General features: G+C 41.6%; 1 protein-coding gene across 2 annotated transcripts in view; it reads left to right on the top strand.

Annotated features, from left to right (window-relative positions):
• Nucleotides 1-16,291, top strand: part of FKBP1B (FK506 binding protein 1B, 12.6 kDa) — a 16,451-nt gene extending 160 nt beyond the window's left edge. The window contains exons 2-4 of one of the 2 annotated variants that reach the window (XM_006880632.1): nt 5,103-5,152; nt 14,994-15,106; nt 16,163-16,291. In XM_006880632.1, coding sequence (XP_006880694.1) covers nt 5,103-5,152; nt 14,994-15,106; nt 16,163-16,291 — 292 coding nt within the window. Of the gene's footprint in view, nt 1-5,102; nt 5,153-14,993; nt 15,107-16,117 lie in introns of both variants that reach the window. The other variant, XM_006880633.1, reaches the window with a different exon arrangement.
• The last annotated feature ends 2,152 nt before the right edge of the window (nt 16,292-18,443 follow it).

The following is an 18,443-nucleotide window of genomic DNA, read 5'->3' as shown; positions in this document are numbered from 1 at the left end:
TGGGGGAGGGGGCAGGAGGGCATTGGGTGGGGACCCGAATCGAAATTCCTGGGGAGTCTAGCCGCTGATCCTCTTGCATCGGCTCACCTAGGGCATGAAGGTGGCGGCCCCGAGGCTGTGGTCTGCGCCCCGCCACCGCCCCGGACTCTCTGGCTGCAGACTGTACAGCCCCTTTGGGTTGTCCGTTGCAGCTCATTTTCTAGGGCCAGCTTTTAGCCTGGCTTTCCTTGCCCCGCTGGATGCACTCTGAAAACCTAGGAGAGGACCTTCTTTGGGGTCTTTACCGCTCCCCGCTTTTCGTGCGTCCCACGCAGGGCCTTCTGTCTCGCGGGTCACTGCGGGCTGGGCAGTAGGAGCCTGCGAGGACAGAGCCGAAGGGCTCCCACCTCCACCTCTGTATCTCTTTTGTCCACTCACCTTCTAGGGAGAGCTTGTCCACTACCGTGACTTTTATTACCCTCTGGGAAATGATCACTTCCACATGTAAGCCTTCCATCCAGACCTCCCACCCGAGTTCGCAGTGCGCCTCTACTTCTACCTGCACGTCCCCCGGGATACCTGAAGTCAGCAAGTCCAAGCAGAACTTATGGTCGCACCCCACCCCACCCCCAGCGCTCCTCTTCCCAAATCCCCCATTCTTGTCTCTCTTTCCCAAGCCAGACACCCTAGTGACATCACTGAGTTTGAGAAATAGCTATTCTTTTACTCCTTCAGTCACATTTCATTCAGACCAAAGGAACTTTGATAGGCAAATTTCACACGAGACATCGTTATCTACAGTAGCATCTGGTGGGATTGGAGGGCCTCAGAAAGAGCCAGTCACTGGAGGAGGACATCAGGCTTGAAAAATAGAAGGTCAGTTAGAGAGAAGAAGACCCTCAACGGAATGGATTGACTTAGTGACTACAACAGTGGGCGTGAGCGCGGCAGAGACCGAGGAGGGCACTGGGGTTGGGCCAGGTAGAGCCAACTCAGTGGCACCTAAACACGACTTAACTTCCAGGCCACCTTCCTTGTTTAAAAATAGTGGTCCCTGAAAATCTCAGCTGATAATTGAAGTAACCTATAGGGTGCATGCTTGTTCATGATGGGAACCTTGTTGCCTGGTCCCCAGGAAGCATTTCCCTGAGGCTCTATGTGCGTTGTGTGTGTCTTACACACATACACTGATGGTATTACCATGGAGTTCTTGCATGAAACTGGAGGTTTCTTCCCACTTCCCTGGCTGATAGGAACCTCTGCCTTTAAAGCATCCTCTCCTTATCCTCTTTCCTTGGCCAGGGTTATTTTCTCTTGAGAGGGATTAGAGGATTAGGAAAAGCTTGGAGGAGTTTTAGCTTTTTGTTGTCACTCTTGTTTAAAACCTTGAGTCAAGAAAGCATGAAGGAGTCAGGAGGGGGACATGTAAATGAATATTTCGGTACAAATGCTGCCATGTTGGGGACACTTGTCTTTGGTCACCAAGTTCAGGCAAGTGTCCCTGCTTAATGTCACTAGGATCCATATCCCCAGATCCTGCTCCACTTGAGGTCACCGTCATCTCTCACCTGGATTTCTGCATGGCCTCCAAAGCCATCTCACTGCTCTTAACCTCACCTCCCTGCTCTTCAGTCTCACCTGCTCACTCTTCAGTCTGGTCTCCTCGCCTCACTCCATTTATTTCTATGTTTTACCATATCCAAGCACATATCTTACCACTTCTTCCCCCAGGTGTTTTAATGCTTTAATGATGCCTCTGTTGCTGTTTCGTGCTTTTGAGTTGAGTATGACCCATAGCGAACCAATGAACAGCACATCTGAATCCTCTCCTACTGTCCTGTGCCATTCTTATCATATTTGAGCCCATTGCTACAGTCACTGTGTCAGTCCCTCTTGTCTTTCTCTCTTACATAGACCCTTCACTTTTCCAAGCATGTACTCTTTCTAAAGAATAGCCCCTCCTGGAAGCTCTGGTGCCCTAGAGGCAAGAAGCTGCACTATAATCCTGAAGGTGCAGGGTTCAAATCCACCAGATGCTCCACTAGAGAAGGCGGGGCAGTCTCCTCCTGTGCCAGTCAGATCCAATTCAATGGCATATGATAAGTAAAAAAAAAAAAAAAAAAAAAGAATAGCCCCTCCTAACTACATGACTCTACTCCGCAGGTATATTTGAGCCTGATCTTAGTTATTTCCTTACTTAACTCGTTGCCTGCAAGCTGGAACCGACTCATAGCTGACCCTCCATTGGGTAGGAGCAGCTGGTAGATTTGAACCGCGTGCCCTTGGGTTCAGCACAGCTTGCTCACCTGTGTCACCAGAGCGCCCTCATACTTCTCTAATGCTGCTATAACAGAGACCCCAAGTGGATGGCTTTAGTAATTCCATCTGTCATCTGAGATTTGTGTGTGGCTTTGTTTTTGAACAGGTTTCACCAGAATTGCCAAACTAAGAAAAACAAGGAAGAAAACTGGCAAGCTATTGAAACCCTTTGGATCACAATTGGATCCACAACCAGTTACGGGGATGCCCCAGGACTGGGCACCATATTGTTATTTTGTGCATTGGATTACAGTGAGGTGAGAGCCTGTTTAAAGGCAGCTAAGGCTTTGTTATCCAGCCTTACTTAGGGCACTAAATTCCACCCAGGGTCAGATTACCCAAAAAACAAAGTAAACATAGGTTTACTTGTGTTTATTTAGTAATCTGTAGTGAACAATTCCACATTTTCCTACCATCTCAAAGATTCTACTTCCCTCTCTCTCCTAATTACACAGCACCGTCCAACAAAATCTAAGCCTCTCCAGATTTATAATGGGGAGCTCTGGTGGCTTAGTGGTAAGAAATTGCACTGTCAATACAAAGGTACACAGTTCAAATCCACCAGCTACTCTGAGGGAGAAAGATAGGCAGTCTCCTCCTGTGACATTTTCTGCCTCTAAAAACCCATTGGACGGTCAGCTATGAGTCCATTTCATTTCAAACGTAACAACAGGGACAGAATACCCAGTATCTGCCTTTGTTCTGCTTTAAATTGTATCTCCAGTGTAGACTCTCTACTTGCCTACTTGCAATAAAAACTCAATGTCTAATTGTTATCTCAGATTTAACATATAGAAAACACAGTGCTTGTCTGCCACTCACACAAATCTTTTCCTCCTCGGAAAATAGGTCTGTTATCTCTCCATTTGTCCAAACTGTAATCCTAGGCCTCGCTCTTGTTTACTCATTTTCCTTCATCCTGGATCCCATATCCAATCCATTAGCAGGCCCTGTCAGCTCTGCTACCAAAATATGTCTTCAGTCTATTTCACTCTCTCCTCCCTTGCCACAAACTTAATTCAAGTCATCATTGATTTGTTGTCTGGATTATTGCAACAGACGCCTCACTGTCCATCCTACACATGGGAGTAAGAGTGATTTTATAAAATCTTAACTCCGATTATGTCATTCTCTTCCTTAAAATCTCCCAGCAGCTTCCCTTTGCACTTAGAATTGACTCTAGCTCTGCCTGACCTGCGTTTTGCTCACTTCCTCCACCTCACTCACTTCTTTCCAGTCACCTGCCCCCCTTTCTAATCGTACTCATCCGTCCCTGCCTCTAGGCTTATGTTGCCTCTTCTTCCCAGAGTGCTCTCTCTCTCTCTCAACATTTTGCTCATCCTTCAAGTCTCAGCTCAAATGGTGTTTTCTTTGAGGGTTCATCTTACCATCCTTTCTAAAATGGTCTGTCACAGTATCTCTCTTAATTAATCATGTTTCTTTTTGCAGCACTCTTGTCTCAATCTTTAATTATCTTGTTTATCAGAGTTTTGCTGTCTCCTGTTAAAATATAAATGTCAAAAGAGCAGAGAACTCACAGATTGATCGCTGCTATCTCTGTGGAATCAAGCCTGGGCCTGGCACACAGTCAATACTCAGTACATTTTGATGGAATTGTTGTTAGATGCCATCAAGTCAACTGAAAGTCATAGCAACTCTGTGAGCCACAGACCAGAATCTTGCCCTGTACTGTGCCATCCTCACTGTCTCTGATATCCTCGAGCCCTTTCTTAGAGCCACTAAGTCAACCCATCTTGTTGAGGGTCTTCTTCTCTTTCATTCCCCTCCTGACCCCTCCTGACAACATGCCCAAAGTATATGAGATGAAATTTTACCATCTTTGCTTTTAAGGTACACTCAGGCTGTACTTCCTCTGAGACAGATTTGCTTTTTCTTTTGGTAGTCCATGGGATATTTAGTACTCTTATCCAACACCACATCTCAAAGGCATCACTTTTTCTTCCATCATTCTTATTTATTGCATAGAAAGTGAAAGCATAGATGCATAGAAAGCAATTGAAAAGATTATGGCTTGGAGGAGCACACCTAAGTCTTTTTTATTTTTTTTTTCAAGTAAAAAGTAAAAATAAATTTGTTAGAATATATTCCTTCTAAGTAAGTCTTGTGTCCACACACATCATGGCAACTGAAGTAAAAAAAAATAAAAAATAAAAAAATTTGTTACACCGGGGAAAATTTGGGATGGGCCTTTGTTCCAGAAAGGAAGTAATGGGGGAAAACCCAAACCTTAGTCTTTAAGCTGATATTGTTGCTTTTTTAGCACTTTGGAGAGGTCTTTCACAGGAGATTTTTCCGAATTAAACACATCTTTTTTATTTTTTTGACTGATGTTACCTTGCGTGTTGATTGTAGGTGGATGCAAGTAAAATTAAATCCTTGACAACTCCAGTCTTTTATCCATTAATCATGATATTGCCTAGGAAAATAGAAAAAAGCTCACAGAATCATGGAGTCAGAACTAGGGACAGGGGCATGTCCAGAGTCTGAAGAGGTGTTGGGCCTGCACTGATGGCCGCAGTCTCACCTGAATACCCCAGGTAAGTTTTCTAATCTATACTCCTTTTCCAGGGAGCTCTGGTGTTTTAGTGGTAATGAGCATTGCTGCCAACCCAAAGGCGCATAGTTTGAATCCACTAGCTGCTTCATGATAGAAGGATGGACATTCTCCTCTCCTGTGATTTAGTGTTCTCTGACCTCTTCTAGAGGGTCAGCTCTGCATCAGTTCTGACTTGACAGTACATAAAAACAGCAATAACTTCTTTATCTGTCCTCTGTTTCCTTATAGGAAGGACATTCCCTAAGAAGGGACAGACGTGTGTGGTACACTACACAGGTAGGCCTCTCTCCCTACTCTCTCCCAGGTCACACTTTCTCCTGACAGATCTTTTGTCTGACTCTCCCTTCAGAAGTGTCTGCCGACTTAGAACCTAACACAGCCCACTCTCCTCTGACCAGATACCCTCTCACCTCTCCCTGATGCAGTGGGCAACAGTGAGCATATCGGAGATTGTGAGGATGGTGGAAGATAAGTTAAGGTTCCAAGGTGTTGTTCATAGAGTTGCTTAGTTGTGCTTAACTTGATGGTGCCTAACAACAGCTCCCTGGTGGGAATAAGAAGAAAGACTGGTAAGGTCACTTGATGTTGGAGTACAACAGCAAGGCCCTCTGTGTTGCCACTTCCCATTGATTCATGCACCCCCCTTCTCTTTTGACGTGGGCCGGTTGGCACCCTGGCCATGCTGGTCCTTTGTAAAGCTTGACCTTCCCTGAGAGACTCTCTTTTCATCCTACTGTATTACTCAAGAAGAGACATTGTCTTCCTCTTTCTCTTTTTAGAAAAATCTACCACTCACAACAGGGTTTTGTTCCAATAACTCCATCCTAAGTCAGTTCTTTTTGTAAAATTAGTTTTTATTATTATTTTTTAAAACCAGATAAAACAAAAATTTTATTTTTATAAAATTTTTTTAAAAGATAGGGATAAAAAGATAACACTGAGATAGATTTTAAAGATGATACAAGAAAACTCTCAAAGATCTTACTTCAGATAGTCCAAAACGTACATGAATCTTTTATAGTATTTTTTTATCATCATTTTCTTTATAAAATATAATGTTGGGTATCTGTGAACTGATAAAGATGACATCATGTGCAGCACCACTATGTGTAGAACATATTACTATAATAAAATGAGTCAAAAGAAACCTCTAACCACTCAGTCCTTGAGACGATTCATCATAACTTGAATACATCCTAAGTGGGGGACTACCTATATGATAGCCCACTGTGTTCGGGCACTTACTATGTGTGTGTGAGAAACCATGCTGGGCATTGAGGATACAAAAATGAAGAGGATTCCAGCCTTCACAGGGCTGAGATGTAGCAGGGGGCAGGAAGCAGGAGGCAGGGGGAATGTAAGTCTATAGGAAGCTCCCATGCTGGGTGGTTGATGGGGGTGATGTGATGGCAGTGTCTCACGATACTGTGACAGGCCAGAGGATAGCCCAGCATCTCTGCTGACCCTCATGGAGATCGGTACCTGATTGCAGGATGGCTGAGGAGCATTCTAGATGGAGTTCCTCAGAAATGCTGGCAAGAGAAACTCAAGCAGGTGTTTCTTTCATGTGGCGAGTGGGGACAGTCAAGTGTTCAGCCTTGTGACCTGCCTCCTAATGTGGCAAACTCTGTGACATCCGCTTAGCAGGCAGCAAGGCCAGTTTAATTTCTAGGACATAATCGGATGGGGCCGTTTTTAGCAGTTCTCGGGGCCAGTGTGAAGCACCAGGTTAATTCTAGGCAGACGGTGTGGATGTTTCTCAACAGCTGTGTTGCCAGTCGCTGACGTCAGTGAGCTTGAGCTGTGTTTTATCTCCTGGTGATGTGGCCTAATTACTACAAGTCCTCTGGGGCTTCTGACCCGTGTAATTGATTTATCTGTTCTACATATTACAGACAGACCAGTACTTATCCAGTTACTGAAACCATATCCTTTTGCAAAGATGTGTTACAATACATACAGACAATAGGCAATGTGCATTAAAAACTAGCATCAGGAGGGGCAATCTCCTCCTGTACCTGTCGGATCTGATTTGACGGTACACACACAAAAAATTAAAAAAAAAATAAACAAACCCCAAAAAACAAAACTAGCATCAGCTGTGACTGGCTCCAGTTTGAGGAGAAATTGTCTCCTCACACAGAGCAGGAGATTGTGTGAGACTTTAACAGTGTGCACAGTGGAGAACATAAATCTAACATATGCAGCTCAAAGCACTTTTTCAAAGGGTGCTTACTTAGGTAACCCCCAAGCACCCAATAGTTAGCATGGAGTCATTTTTTTCAGTCATGAACACACTATGTGTATCAGAGCAGGTCCATGCTTCATAGGGTTTTTGAGGATAGGTCACCAGGCCTTTCTTCTGAGGTGCCCCTCTCTCATAGCTGCTCCTCCATTCAGATTCCAAGGCTGTAAATTGCATGGGAAGAGATTGTCCATCTTTCTCCTGATGAACTACTTGTAGGCTTGAACCACCAGAGAGGCATGGCCTTTGGATTAGTGATATAACTCCATACAGACTTTTTCACCAGCTTTCCCTAGGAGCTACTTTGTTGTTGGCAGTGGTGTTAGGTGCTGTCAAGTTGACCACAACCCATAGTGACCCCATGAACAGTAAATCTGTACTCTGCCCTGTACTGTGCGAGCCCCATCATCTCCTCTAGATAGAGCCAAACCTCCAATATTTGCTTATTTAGCCTTTCATGCATGACCCAGGCACCCCAGCCACCACTCAGATCAGCAAATAAAGCATGAGCACCCTCAGAAACCTCCCTCAGCCTCGTCTAAAGGTAACCATTGTTCTGGTTCTTATCTCAATAGATGAGTTATACCTGTTGGTTACTGTAGGGTGTTTTTTTGTCACTTTGTAGACATGCAATTATTAAGTATCCACTCTAGACTATTATCTTTTGTGCTTGGTTTATTACACTCAACATTTGTCTGTGAGACTCATTTATAATAGTTCTTTTTCTAATTTCTCTGTAATATTTCATTGCATAAATATGTTATAATTAATTCATTCTTCATAGAGATGATGGACATTGGGGTTGTTTGTCATTTTGGGTTCTTATTTTTTTTTTTTTTTGCTGTACTTTAACATTTTATTTTTTTTTCTATAATTATATTTTATTAATTTTCATAAACATTTACAGAGATTTTGGGTTTCCATTCATTCACCACTGCACCATTCTCTCTACCCTCCTCCCAGTTTGTTCTTGTCCAAATGCCACAGTGCTTGTCAAAGCCAGTTCTGATTAATCTTCTTTGTCAGTGTGTCCTTTGCCATTCCCTATCACTCCTCCCTGAGAGAGACTTCACCCTGAGTCATAAGGAAAAGGGGGTGGCGTATTCTTTTAACTACTTCCTGCTGAAAAGGGATGCTGTGGGTTTCAGGGTGAAGATCTTCTCTCACTACTCTAAAGGGCCCCTTTGGCAGTAGGAAACACATAGACTATTATGGAGACTGATTTTGGAATTTAGATGCACTCTTATTGATTGTGCTTGGCCGTACATGTTCATATCCTTGAAGATGTATCATGGGGGTGTTGCAACCTAGAAGACACAAATTTGACTAACAAGTTATAAGTACATGAGTCAAAAATTATGGAAAAGTAAAAGAAAAGATTCTTTCATTGTTTTACAAACCCTTCCCCAGGTCCCCTCCACCATGTAGCCCTCGCTCTAGTCTCCTGTGCTGACAGAAATACCTAGTTATATATCTCTTTTAAACAGTTTTCTCCCTCCTCTGTTTCAGTGCAGTATACATTATTGAACCCATCTTACTCAGTCTCTCCCCAACCCCAAGGACAGTCCCATTCTACAACAGTGGCATCATGTAATATTTGTCCTTTTGTGACTGGGATATTTCACTCAGCATAATATTCTCCAGAGTCAACCATTTTGAATAATATTGCATGAGTTCCTTGTTTTTTAATGCAGCATAGTATTCCATTGTGCGAATATACCACAGCTTCTCTAGCCATTCGTTTGTTGATGGGCACTTAAGTTGTTTCCAACTCCTTGCTATTGTGAACAAAGCTGCAATAAACATGGGTGTGCATATATCTGCTTGGATGTCAGCTATGGTCTCTTCAGGGTATATTCCTAGTAGTGGAATTGCTGGGTCAAATGGTATCTCTATTTGCAACTTTTTGAGAAAGCGCCATACTGCTTTCCACAGGGGTTGCACCATTTTACACTCCCACCAACAGTGAATCAGGGTTCATTTTGGGTTCTTATAAATCAGGGTTGCATAGTCTTGTCGATGTCTTCTGCTATAGTTATCTAGTGCTGCTGTAACAGAGCAAGTGGGTGGCTTTAACAAACAGAAATTTATTCTTTTCCCATTTCGGAGCCAGGAAGTCCACAATGAGGGTGCCAGCTCTAGAAACTTTCCTCTTTTTTGTCAGTTCTGGAGGAAAGTCCTTGTTTCCTTTAGCACCTGTAGGCCCAATGTTCTTTCTTTGAAGATTTTTGTTATTTTTTCTGATTTCAAGGAGCTTTCCAGTGCAGGGAGCTGGGCCCAAGGGATGCATTTCATTTCTGGTAATTCTTTCTTGATGGTATCAAGGTCCCTTTCTATGTTCATTTTTTCTTTAATTATCTCTCCAGGGTAAAGTGTATTACTGGGCACACAGCAGGTAAACGCCCCTTATATCAGATCAGGACTGTAATGGAATTAAGGATGTTGCATGCCAAAAAAAAAAAAAAGAATGTTACATGCCATCCTTAATCATATTACAGCTGTGCAGCTTATCAGATGATAAGGTATCATTACAAAACTTCCACATTACATACAAATCATTTTTGGGTGCAGTTAATATATGGCATATGAGCATATATGTACATGTTTCTGTTGGTTCTATATCCACAGTAGATTGCATGGTATAGATGAGGTGTGTGCTTTAGCAGATACTACCAAACTACCAAAACAAAGTAATTGTGCCAATTGGCAAACTACTACCACAAGAGTATGAGAGTTCCAGTTAGTCCACATCCTCATCAACATTTGACATTGTCAGGTTTTTGTTTGGGTTTGGTTTTCGGCCTGGTGGATGCCCAGTGGTAACTCATTGTGATTTTAAAAAAAACTTTTATTTTATATTAGTTTGCTTATGAAATTTGTAAACATTGTTTCATACTATTCTTCATCCACGTGTGTTTCATACAATCATTTCCATTCATTATATTCTATAAAATTAATCACTATAAGACCGTGCCCACCGTTACTCAGTCTTTTCAAGTCTCTCCCGGATCTCATCACGATTTTTTATTTTCATTTTCTTGATGACTAATAAAACTAAGCACCTTTTTATATGCTTACTCACTTATTGCTATCAAGTCAAATAGCTGATCCTCCAGTGACTTTTTCCGAGGTTTAAAATCACACAGGAGAAGAATGTCCTTCTTTCTCTCATGTACTCACTGGTGGATTTGAACCAACAGGGAGATGTTGCCTTTTGGTGAATATCTTTTTTTTTTTCTATACAAAATTTGTCTGTTTAAAAGATTATGTTGTCTATCTTTTTGTTTTCTTTAAATTTTATTTTGTTGTTGAGGATATATACAGCAAATCACAGACTAATTCAGTAATTTCTAAACATACTATTTAGTGACAGTGATTACATTCTGTGAGTTGTACAACCATTTTCACCCTCCTTTTCTGAATTGTTTCTTCATTAATATAAACTCACTACCTCTAAAGCAGCTTTTTTCTATCACATCCTGTATACATAGATTTTTTTTTCCCCTTTTTCTTCCTCCCCCACCCCCCTTTGGCGTGTACTGTCAAGTCGAATCCAACTGGCACAGGAAAAGATTGCCCCTCCTTCTCCAGCAGAGCATCTGGTGGATTTGAACTGTGTGCCTTTGGGATTGCAGGGCAGCTTCTTGCTCCTAGGCCACCAGAGCTCTCCTGTATTTATAGTTTTTAAGAGAGTATAATTCTCAAGGCAGACCTTTTTTACTAGTTAAACTAAACTATGATATTGTTTATTTTAATGAAACTTCATGGATTATTTTTAGTTAAAAGTCTAAAAATTATTTCTGGACAATAGTTGGGGGGTGTTCATCTACCTAGCATGGCTCTAGAAATCCTGTATTCTATGAGAATTTGCAATTTTTTTCTTCATTTCCCCCCCCTTTAATCAGACTTCTAGGGAATTTTTGATCAAAATGTTCAGTAATGGTATCTTCATACAATGCAGTTCTTGTCTTACGGCAAAGGAGGCAGTTACTCATGGAGACAATTAATTATATGTTCTATATCCTCCTCTTATTCTTGACTCTCTTTCCTCTGCTTGCAGGCTTTTAAGGCCCTGGGCACTATGTAAGAATTGTTGGGTGCTGTTGAGTTCACTATGATTCATAGAAACCTTATTAACAATGAATCTGAACTTTGTGCAATCCTATGTCCTCCTCCGCATCCCTGATAGACTCATTGCTGCATTATGTCAATCCATCATGTTGAGGGTCTTCCTCTACTTTGCAGACCCTCCATCTTTCCAAGCATGATGTCCTTTTTTAAGGACTAGTACCTCCTAACAGCATGCCCAAAATATGTGAGACAAAGCTTTACCATCCTTGCCTCTAAAGAGCACATGGTTGAACTTTTTTTTTTACTTTGGAAGCTCATGGGATATTCAGTATTCTTTTTGAATACCACAACACAAAGATGTTGTTTCTTCTGTCATTTCATTCGTATCTATTGTCCAACTTTCAGAAAATCAATTAGATACATAGCAAGTAATTGAAAAGCCCATGACTTGAATCAAGTGCAACTTGGTCTTTGAACTGACATCATTGTTCCTCAGCACCTTGGAGAGGTCCTCGACAGATTTTCCCTAAGAAACATGTCTTTTAATTTCTTGAGTGCTGGTGTTGATTGTGGATACAATAAGATGAAATTGATGACAACTTCTGTCTTTTCTTCATCTATCATAATGTTGCCTATTGACCCAGTGGTGAGGCTCAGTGTTTTCTTGATGTAATCTATATTAAAGCCTGTAGTCTTGGACTTCTGCAGCAAGTGCTCCAAGTCTTCTTCACTTTCAGCAAGCAAAATTCTATCATCTGCATATGGCAGGCTGTTGGTGAGTCTTCCTCTGACCCTGATGCCACAATCTTCTTCATAAAGTCCAGCTTTTCAAATTATTTCCTCAGTATATGGATTGAATAGGTGTGGAGAAAAAATACAGCTCTGATACACTCCTTTCTTGATTTTAAATTAGACAGTGTTCCCTTGCTCTATTTGAACAACAGTTTCTTGGTCTAGGTTTCACATGAGCACAATTAAATGTTCTGAGGTTCCCATTCTTCTCAATGTTGGTCATAATTTGTTGCAATTCATGTACTCAAATGCCTTTGCCTGGTCAATAAAACAGTATAGGCAGCCTTCTGATATTCTCTGTTTTCAGCTAGGATCCATCTGACATCAGCAATGATATCTCTGGTGCTGCAGCCTCTAAATTCAGCTTGAATTCCTCTGCTGACATAACCATTTTTTAAAAGTAATCTTCAGCAAGATTTTACTTGTATGTGATATTAATGATATTATTTGATAATTTTCGCATTCTGTTGGATAATTTCTTTTGGGAATGGGAACAAATGTGGACCTCTTCTAGTCAGTTGACTAGGTAGCTGTCTTCTAAATTTATTGTCACAGACTGGTGCGCATGTCCAGGCTGCATCTGTTCATTGAAAAGCTTTAGTTGGTATACCATCAATTCTTGGGGCCCTATGTTTTGCCAGTGCCTTCAGTGAAACTTGAACTTCTTTTTTTCATTACCATTGGTTCTTGATTATATGCTACTTCCTGAAATGGTTCTGGTCAGTCAGTTCTTTTTGGTACAGTAACTTAATACTTCCTGTGTCACTCAAAATTGTAAGAATTAGAAGTTATAATCTTTTATTATTCAGTTAACAGAGTTTCTTATTGGATAAATTCTTTTATTCATTATATCTATTCCAAATATGTTCCATATGTGACTTTCATTTTTCACTCTCTTAATTATGTCTCCTGAGCAGAAGTTCTCAATTTTGAATGAAGTAAAATTCAGTAATATTTTCCTTTGTGGTTAATACTTTATGGATCTTGGAGAGCTCTGGTGGTCTAGTGTGTAACGAGTTGCACTGCCAACCCAAAGGAAGGCAGTTCGAATCCTTCAGCCACTCTTCAGAAGAAAGACAAAGTAGACTACTTATGTAAAGATTTACATCCTCTGAAACCTCAGAGGGCACGTCTACCCAACAGGGAAATTTGGAGTTGGAACTAACTTGATGGTAGTGAATTTTAGTATTGATTTCAGTAAAAAAAAGAATACTCCTTATTATTTAGGTCTACGGTTAATCTAGAATTGACTTTTCTGTATAGATGAGATAGACATCAAAGTTCATTTTTATGCCCTGTATGAGATATAATTGATCCGGTAATTTTCATTTTAAAAACAGTATAAAGCTTCCTTTATCCACTACATGGCAACAGAACAGTGGTCAAATCAGCATTTCTTTGTGCAATTCGTGGGATTCTCACTGAATTTACAACAATCAATAACTAAATGGATTAAAATAAATGGAAGTCACACGAAACATGAAGGAATTAGGGAATGAGAAAGTCCACGATTAAGTATGAATATTTGTGTATGATATAAATAAGCATTTTTAGAAAGTACTTGTCTACCTGTGTGTATGTGTGCGTGTTTGTATCTGTGCTTCATCTAAATATTATCTTAAAAAAATTACCTTAGTATCTGTTTGGCCATCTCAGTTTCTTCTTCTCTGTATGTGCGCATAAGTGCATGTGAGCATGCACAATTACATCTTGTTATTAAATAGCAGCCTGTGTGTATATACTAGTTTGTATTTATCTCCTTAGCATCCATCTGTGTGTTTCTTTGTGCAGTCCTTTGCTTTATTTACTACGCAGGGCAAGAGCACAATTTATTCTACCCAGAAAGTAGGTAAATAATACTGTTTCTCTTGGTACATGTTTAAGCTGTGGTAATTAGGAGTGGAGTCTAGATGTTCAGATCTAGGCTGGTCCTGTCCATATTTTAAAGGTAAATCTGAGGCCCTGAGGGAGGAAGTGACTTCTCTACAGTCATATAGTGAGTTAGTCCCAGAGTGAAGTCAGAACCAATCTTTGGAATTACATGTCAGGTCTTCTTTTGATGCCAGATTGCCTTTTGTGTGGTGCAGGGGCTGCAAGAAGTTGCAGAATAATCACCATTTTACAAAAGGCCAGGGTCACTGCTAAGAACTGAAATGGAAAATCAGCTCTTGTTCCTTGAACAACTGAGCTGAGAAAACATGGTGTACCTCAGGAACTGCAAAATGGGAGAAGCTCCGAGCTGCTGGAGGCAGCCCTTGAAGTATTATGGTTTAAAACAACCTTGTCTGTGTGGGGTCTGGAGACCAACACTGACCAATTGAATCACCTGATTCACTGAGAGAAGCGGACTTTCTGTTTTGGTATGTTCCCCGAGGAGCCAGATGTATGATTTATACCTGATTCTGAAAGGCCTGGGAAGACAGAATTTTAACAGAGGAAGTGGTGCACGCACACACATAATTGTACGGAGGCTTTTGAAAAATGTGTGATGTGAGTAGGACACAGGGAAAGACAAGGAAGTGGAGAAAGCAAAATGAGGGCTTCCAGGCAGGTGACAGCATTTTGTGCAGTGTAGGCATTTGGATTCTGCCAAAGAGAGTTGTTAGAATGGCTTCAAGTGCGGGGTAATGCAATCAAATTGTGTTTTTAAACTCTCTCGCCGAGAATAGTGTGGAGAACGAAAGAGAGTCTAGAGCAGGGAGACCAGTTAGGAGTGTTTGCTGTCAACAAGTGAGAAATCATGGTGACATGAGGAGACAACAGGGTATGGTGATAGAAATGGGGAAGATAAGTGGATTTGAAAGATAGAGGGCTTGGTGACGGGCTGAATATGGGGGTTAGGCAGAGAGGAGTTCAACAGAAGGTCTGGGTGGTTTGCTTTGGCAACAAGACCAACGGGCAGGATTGGGAGCAGAGCAGGTTTATCCAGAATTCTATTTTGGCCTTGTTGAATCTGAACTGGGAGTTAACCCATGACCATAACTCTTCTCCATCCTATTGCTTTGGCAGGAATGCTCCAAAATGGGAAGAAATTTGATTCATCCAGAGACAGAAACAAACCTTTCAAGTTCAGAATTGGCAAACAGGAAGTCATCAAGGGTTTTGAAGAGGGTGCAGCCCAGGTAGGAGGAGGAGTCATGTTAAAGGGGATTTAAGGTGTCAGGGTTCGGGGCTCAGCACTCTGCCCTTCACCCCTCAGCTTCATCCCACTACAGGTCACTGTAATAGTGAGCCTGGTGAAGAGCTCTGTCTTCGTGTCCCATTGCTTTCACTGCCAGCATGTCCTCCTTTGGGGCTCTCATTCCAAGCATATTCCCCCCCACTCCCACCCCCAGGCTTGCTTGGAATCAGCTAAGGAGGCCTGTGAGACACCAGCTGTCTAGGACTGAGTCAACGGAAGAGGTGGGGTGGGGTAGGACAAGGAAAGGTGGTTGGGGTTTTATTTTTACTTTTTCTTTTGAAATAATTTCATTTGTAAAAACCACTACAAAAACAGTACAGAGATCTTCACCCAGCTTCCCCAAAAGTTAACATCATTCATAACTGTAATGCATTGATCATAACTGGAAAAACAACATAGACACAATACTATTAAGTAAATGACAGACCTCATTCTACCATTTGTCCCACTAATGCCAAATGGGTTCTTGATTACCAAGGCTGTGATGAGCCCTGGTTCAGGTTCTTCTCTGAATTCATTTTGTCCTGTGAAGTCATTTGAGGAGGCCTCTAATCCTCCCACCACGTGTGGCCTCTGATCTCTAACCTCTTTGATGGGCTCTGCCTCTCACCTATTTAGGTATGTGCATGTGCTCTGATGCACCCTCTTTAGACTTCCATGGGAGAATGAGGAACAACTCTCTCATTCTTGGGAGAATGAACAAATAGATACATTTGAGTCATACACCAACTGCATAACCAGAAGTGTGTTGGATGAATTTTGAGACGACTTTGTGGAAGTTATGGTTCCACGTAATCAAATCTGTTATTTTGAGGCACAACCTGTGCATCTGTTACACATCTTAGCAGCTTCAACAAGCCACCTGTGAGATTAGTGTCAGACGTGCAGAGTTGCCATGAGGGTAGTGTGGGAAAATGCCATAGTTACCTTACTTTTCTCTTTTTAAATCAAGCTGGGTCCTCTCTCTCCTCTCCCCATCTGCCCCCATCCCTGCTAGATGAGCTTGGGGCAGAGGGCGAAGCTGACCTGCACCCCTGATGTAGCATACGGAGCCACAGGCCACCCTGGTGTCATCCCTCCCAATGCCACCCTCATCTTTGACGTGGAGCTGCTCAACTTAGAGTGAAGGCAGGAACTCAAGGTGGCTGGAGATGGCTGCTGCTCACCCTCCCAGCCTGCCCTGCCACTGGGACGGCTCCTCCTGTCCGGGGCTCTTGACCAGTGTGAGCTGACCCCACTGCCTCACACCATTATCCATCCTCTCTGCCCAAGTTGCTCTGTATGTGTTTGTCATTGTTTACACGCATCTTTGCTTGAGGAAACTTCAGTTGCGGATTGACAACATTCCAGGTTGTGCATTTTCCGTGATGCATGTAGTAGCCATTCCTGATCACAGAACTTGTTCGCACAATCGACACTGCCTTACCTTCACTTAAGCCAGACACACAAGGTGCTCAGACATGAAAATGTACGTAGTGTACACAGAGGGACTTGAGCCAGTTACCTTTGTTGTCACTTGTAAGTTCTGTTTGCTGCTAACTTAAATGTCCTATTCGGAAATAGTATATAAAATAAAGGCTATGTGCTTGACAAACTCCTGTGTATCCTTGTAAGTCGAACATGCTTTAAGGAAGACAGAAGCCTTTGTCCTTGTGGGGAAAGGTATGGAAAGAAGTGGCCACACTGCATTGGTAGCTGCAATGGGAACATTGCACATGTTGTGCTTTGTTCAATGTACATTTTTTTTAATAACAGAAAATATTTTAGGTTTTTGTCATTGTTGCACATTTTCTTCCCCCTTCCCCTCTTCCTTCCTCCCTGCAATTTATCCCTTGTTGTCATACATGTATTAATATACTTCTACTTTTTCACATTTGTAAATGCAGCCCTCTGGTGGCACAGTGTATTGTTATTATGCTGCTAACCAAATGGTCAGCAGTTGGAATCCAGGAGCTGCTCCTCCAGTACATTTACAGCTTTGAAAACCTGGTGGAGGAGGGTCACTGAGTCAGAACTGACTCTGAGGCAGCAGACTGGGTTAAGGACACACATTATAAAAATTAGTATTTAGTTCATGAAAACCTTCACAAGAAAAAAAATAATTCCAGCTCTGACCCCATTCTCCTTCCTAGAAGTGAATTTCTACTTCCTTGAAGTGCTTCTGAAAACCATTTAGCCTTCTCAATTGCTGTGTAAACCGCCAAAAATACTCCCAAAATAGTACTTTAAAAAACCCCAAAATCTGCTCATATAAAGAAAACAATTACTTGTTTATGTTTTGAGAAGATAGTACAAAAGATAATCTATTTTCTTAAACTAATGATAGATTTCAAAGTTAAGTCTATCTAATAGCAAAACAGATGCTCTTTGTCCATTTAAATGATTCAGAGTATGGACGCATCAAATGGATTTGGGGTTATAGTTATGAACAAAGCAGTAAGTGTGTCTTCCATTTGGCCTATGACTAAACTACAAAAATGAAAGAATGGTTCTCTCTCCAAACTGCCAATTATGGTCAAAGATGGTAATCACTGTATGTCCACATTATGGAAGTCAATGATTACAAGAGTAAACATTAGGTGTTTTTGTCAAATAAAAGACATTAAAGTAAAATATAAACAGTTAATAAAAAGGCTACACAAATACCTTAGACATAATACCAAACAATAGAGCTTGCTCCTAGATTTGTAACTGTGTTATCAACTCAATGGCCATTTCTGAAACAGGCCTCTGTTCTAGGAAAAACCATTTGCTGTCAGGTGGATTTCTAGGCACAGCAAGCCTGTGTGTCAGGTCAGGGCAAAGCTGAACTCCATAGGTTTTTTCATTGGCCTATTGACAAGGCCTTCCTCCTCTGGTGTCTCTGGGTAGACATGAACCTCCAACTCTCCAGTAATCAGTAAACGGTATTAACCACTTCAACTACCCACAAATTCCCTTCTAAGAACAACCCATTTCCATTAAATTGGACAACTCACAACAACCTCTCAGAACAGAGTGGACAGAACTGCCCAACGTTTCCAAAGTTAAGCATCTTTACCGAAGCAGCCAGGCACATTTTTCTCCCGTGGAGTGAATAGTGGGTTCAGACTGCTGACCTTGTGGTTTAGACTGAATGCTGAGCTGCACCGCCAGGGATCCTATTCTAAGAACAAGGGTTTCCATATTCACAAAGGTTAACTGGAAAATAGGTATTACTCTAATTAATTATTAGCACAATAATTATTTCATGTAAGTATTTATACAACCAGCATAATTAACTCGTTTCTTTATTTGCT

Source organism: Elephantulus edwardii, unplaced genomic scaffold (assembly GCF_000299155.1).
Source record: "Elephantulus edwardii isolate Elephantulus edwardi_28Jun2011 unplaced genomic scaffold, EleEdw1.0 scaffold00009, whole genome shotgun sequence".
Lineage (NCBI taxonomy): Eukaryota > Metazoa > Chordata > Mammalia > Macroscelidea > Macroscelididae > Elephantulus > Elephantulus edwardii.
This window is presented reverse-complemented; position numbering and strand designations above follow the sequence as displayed.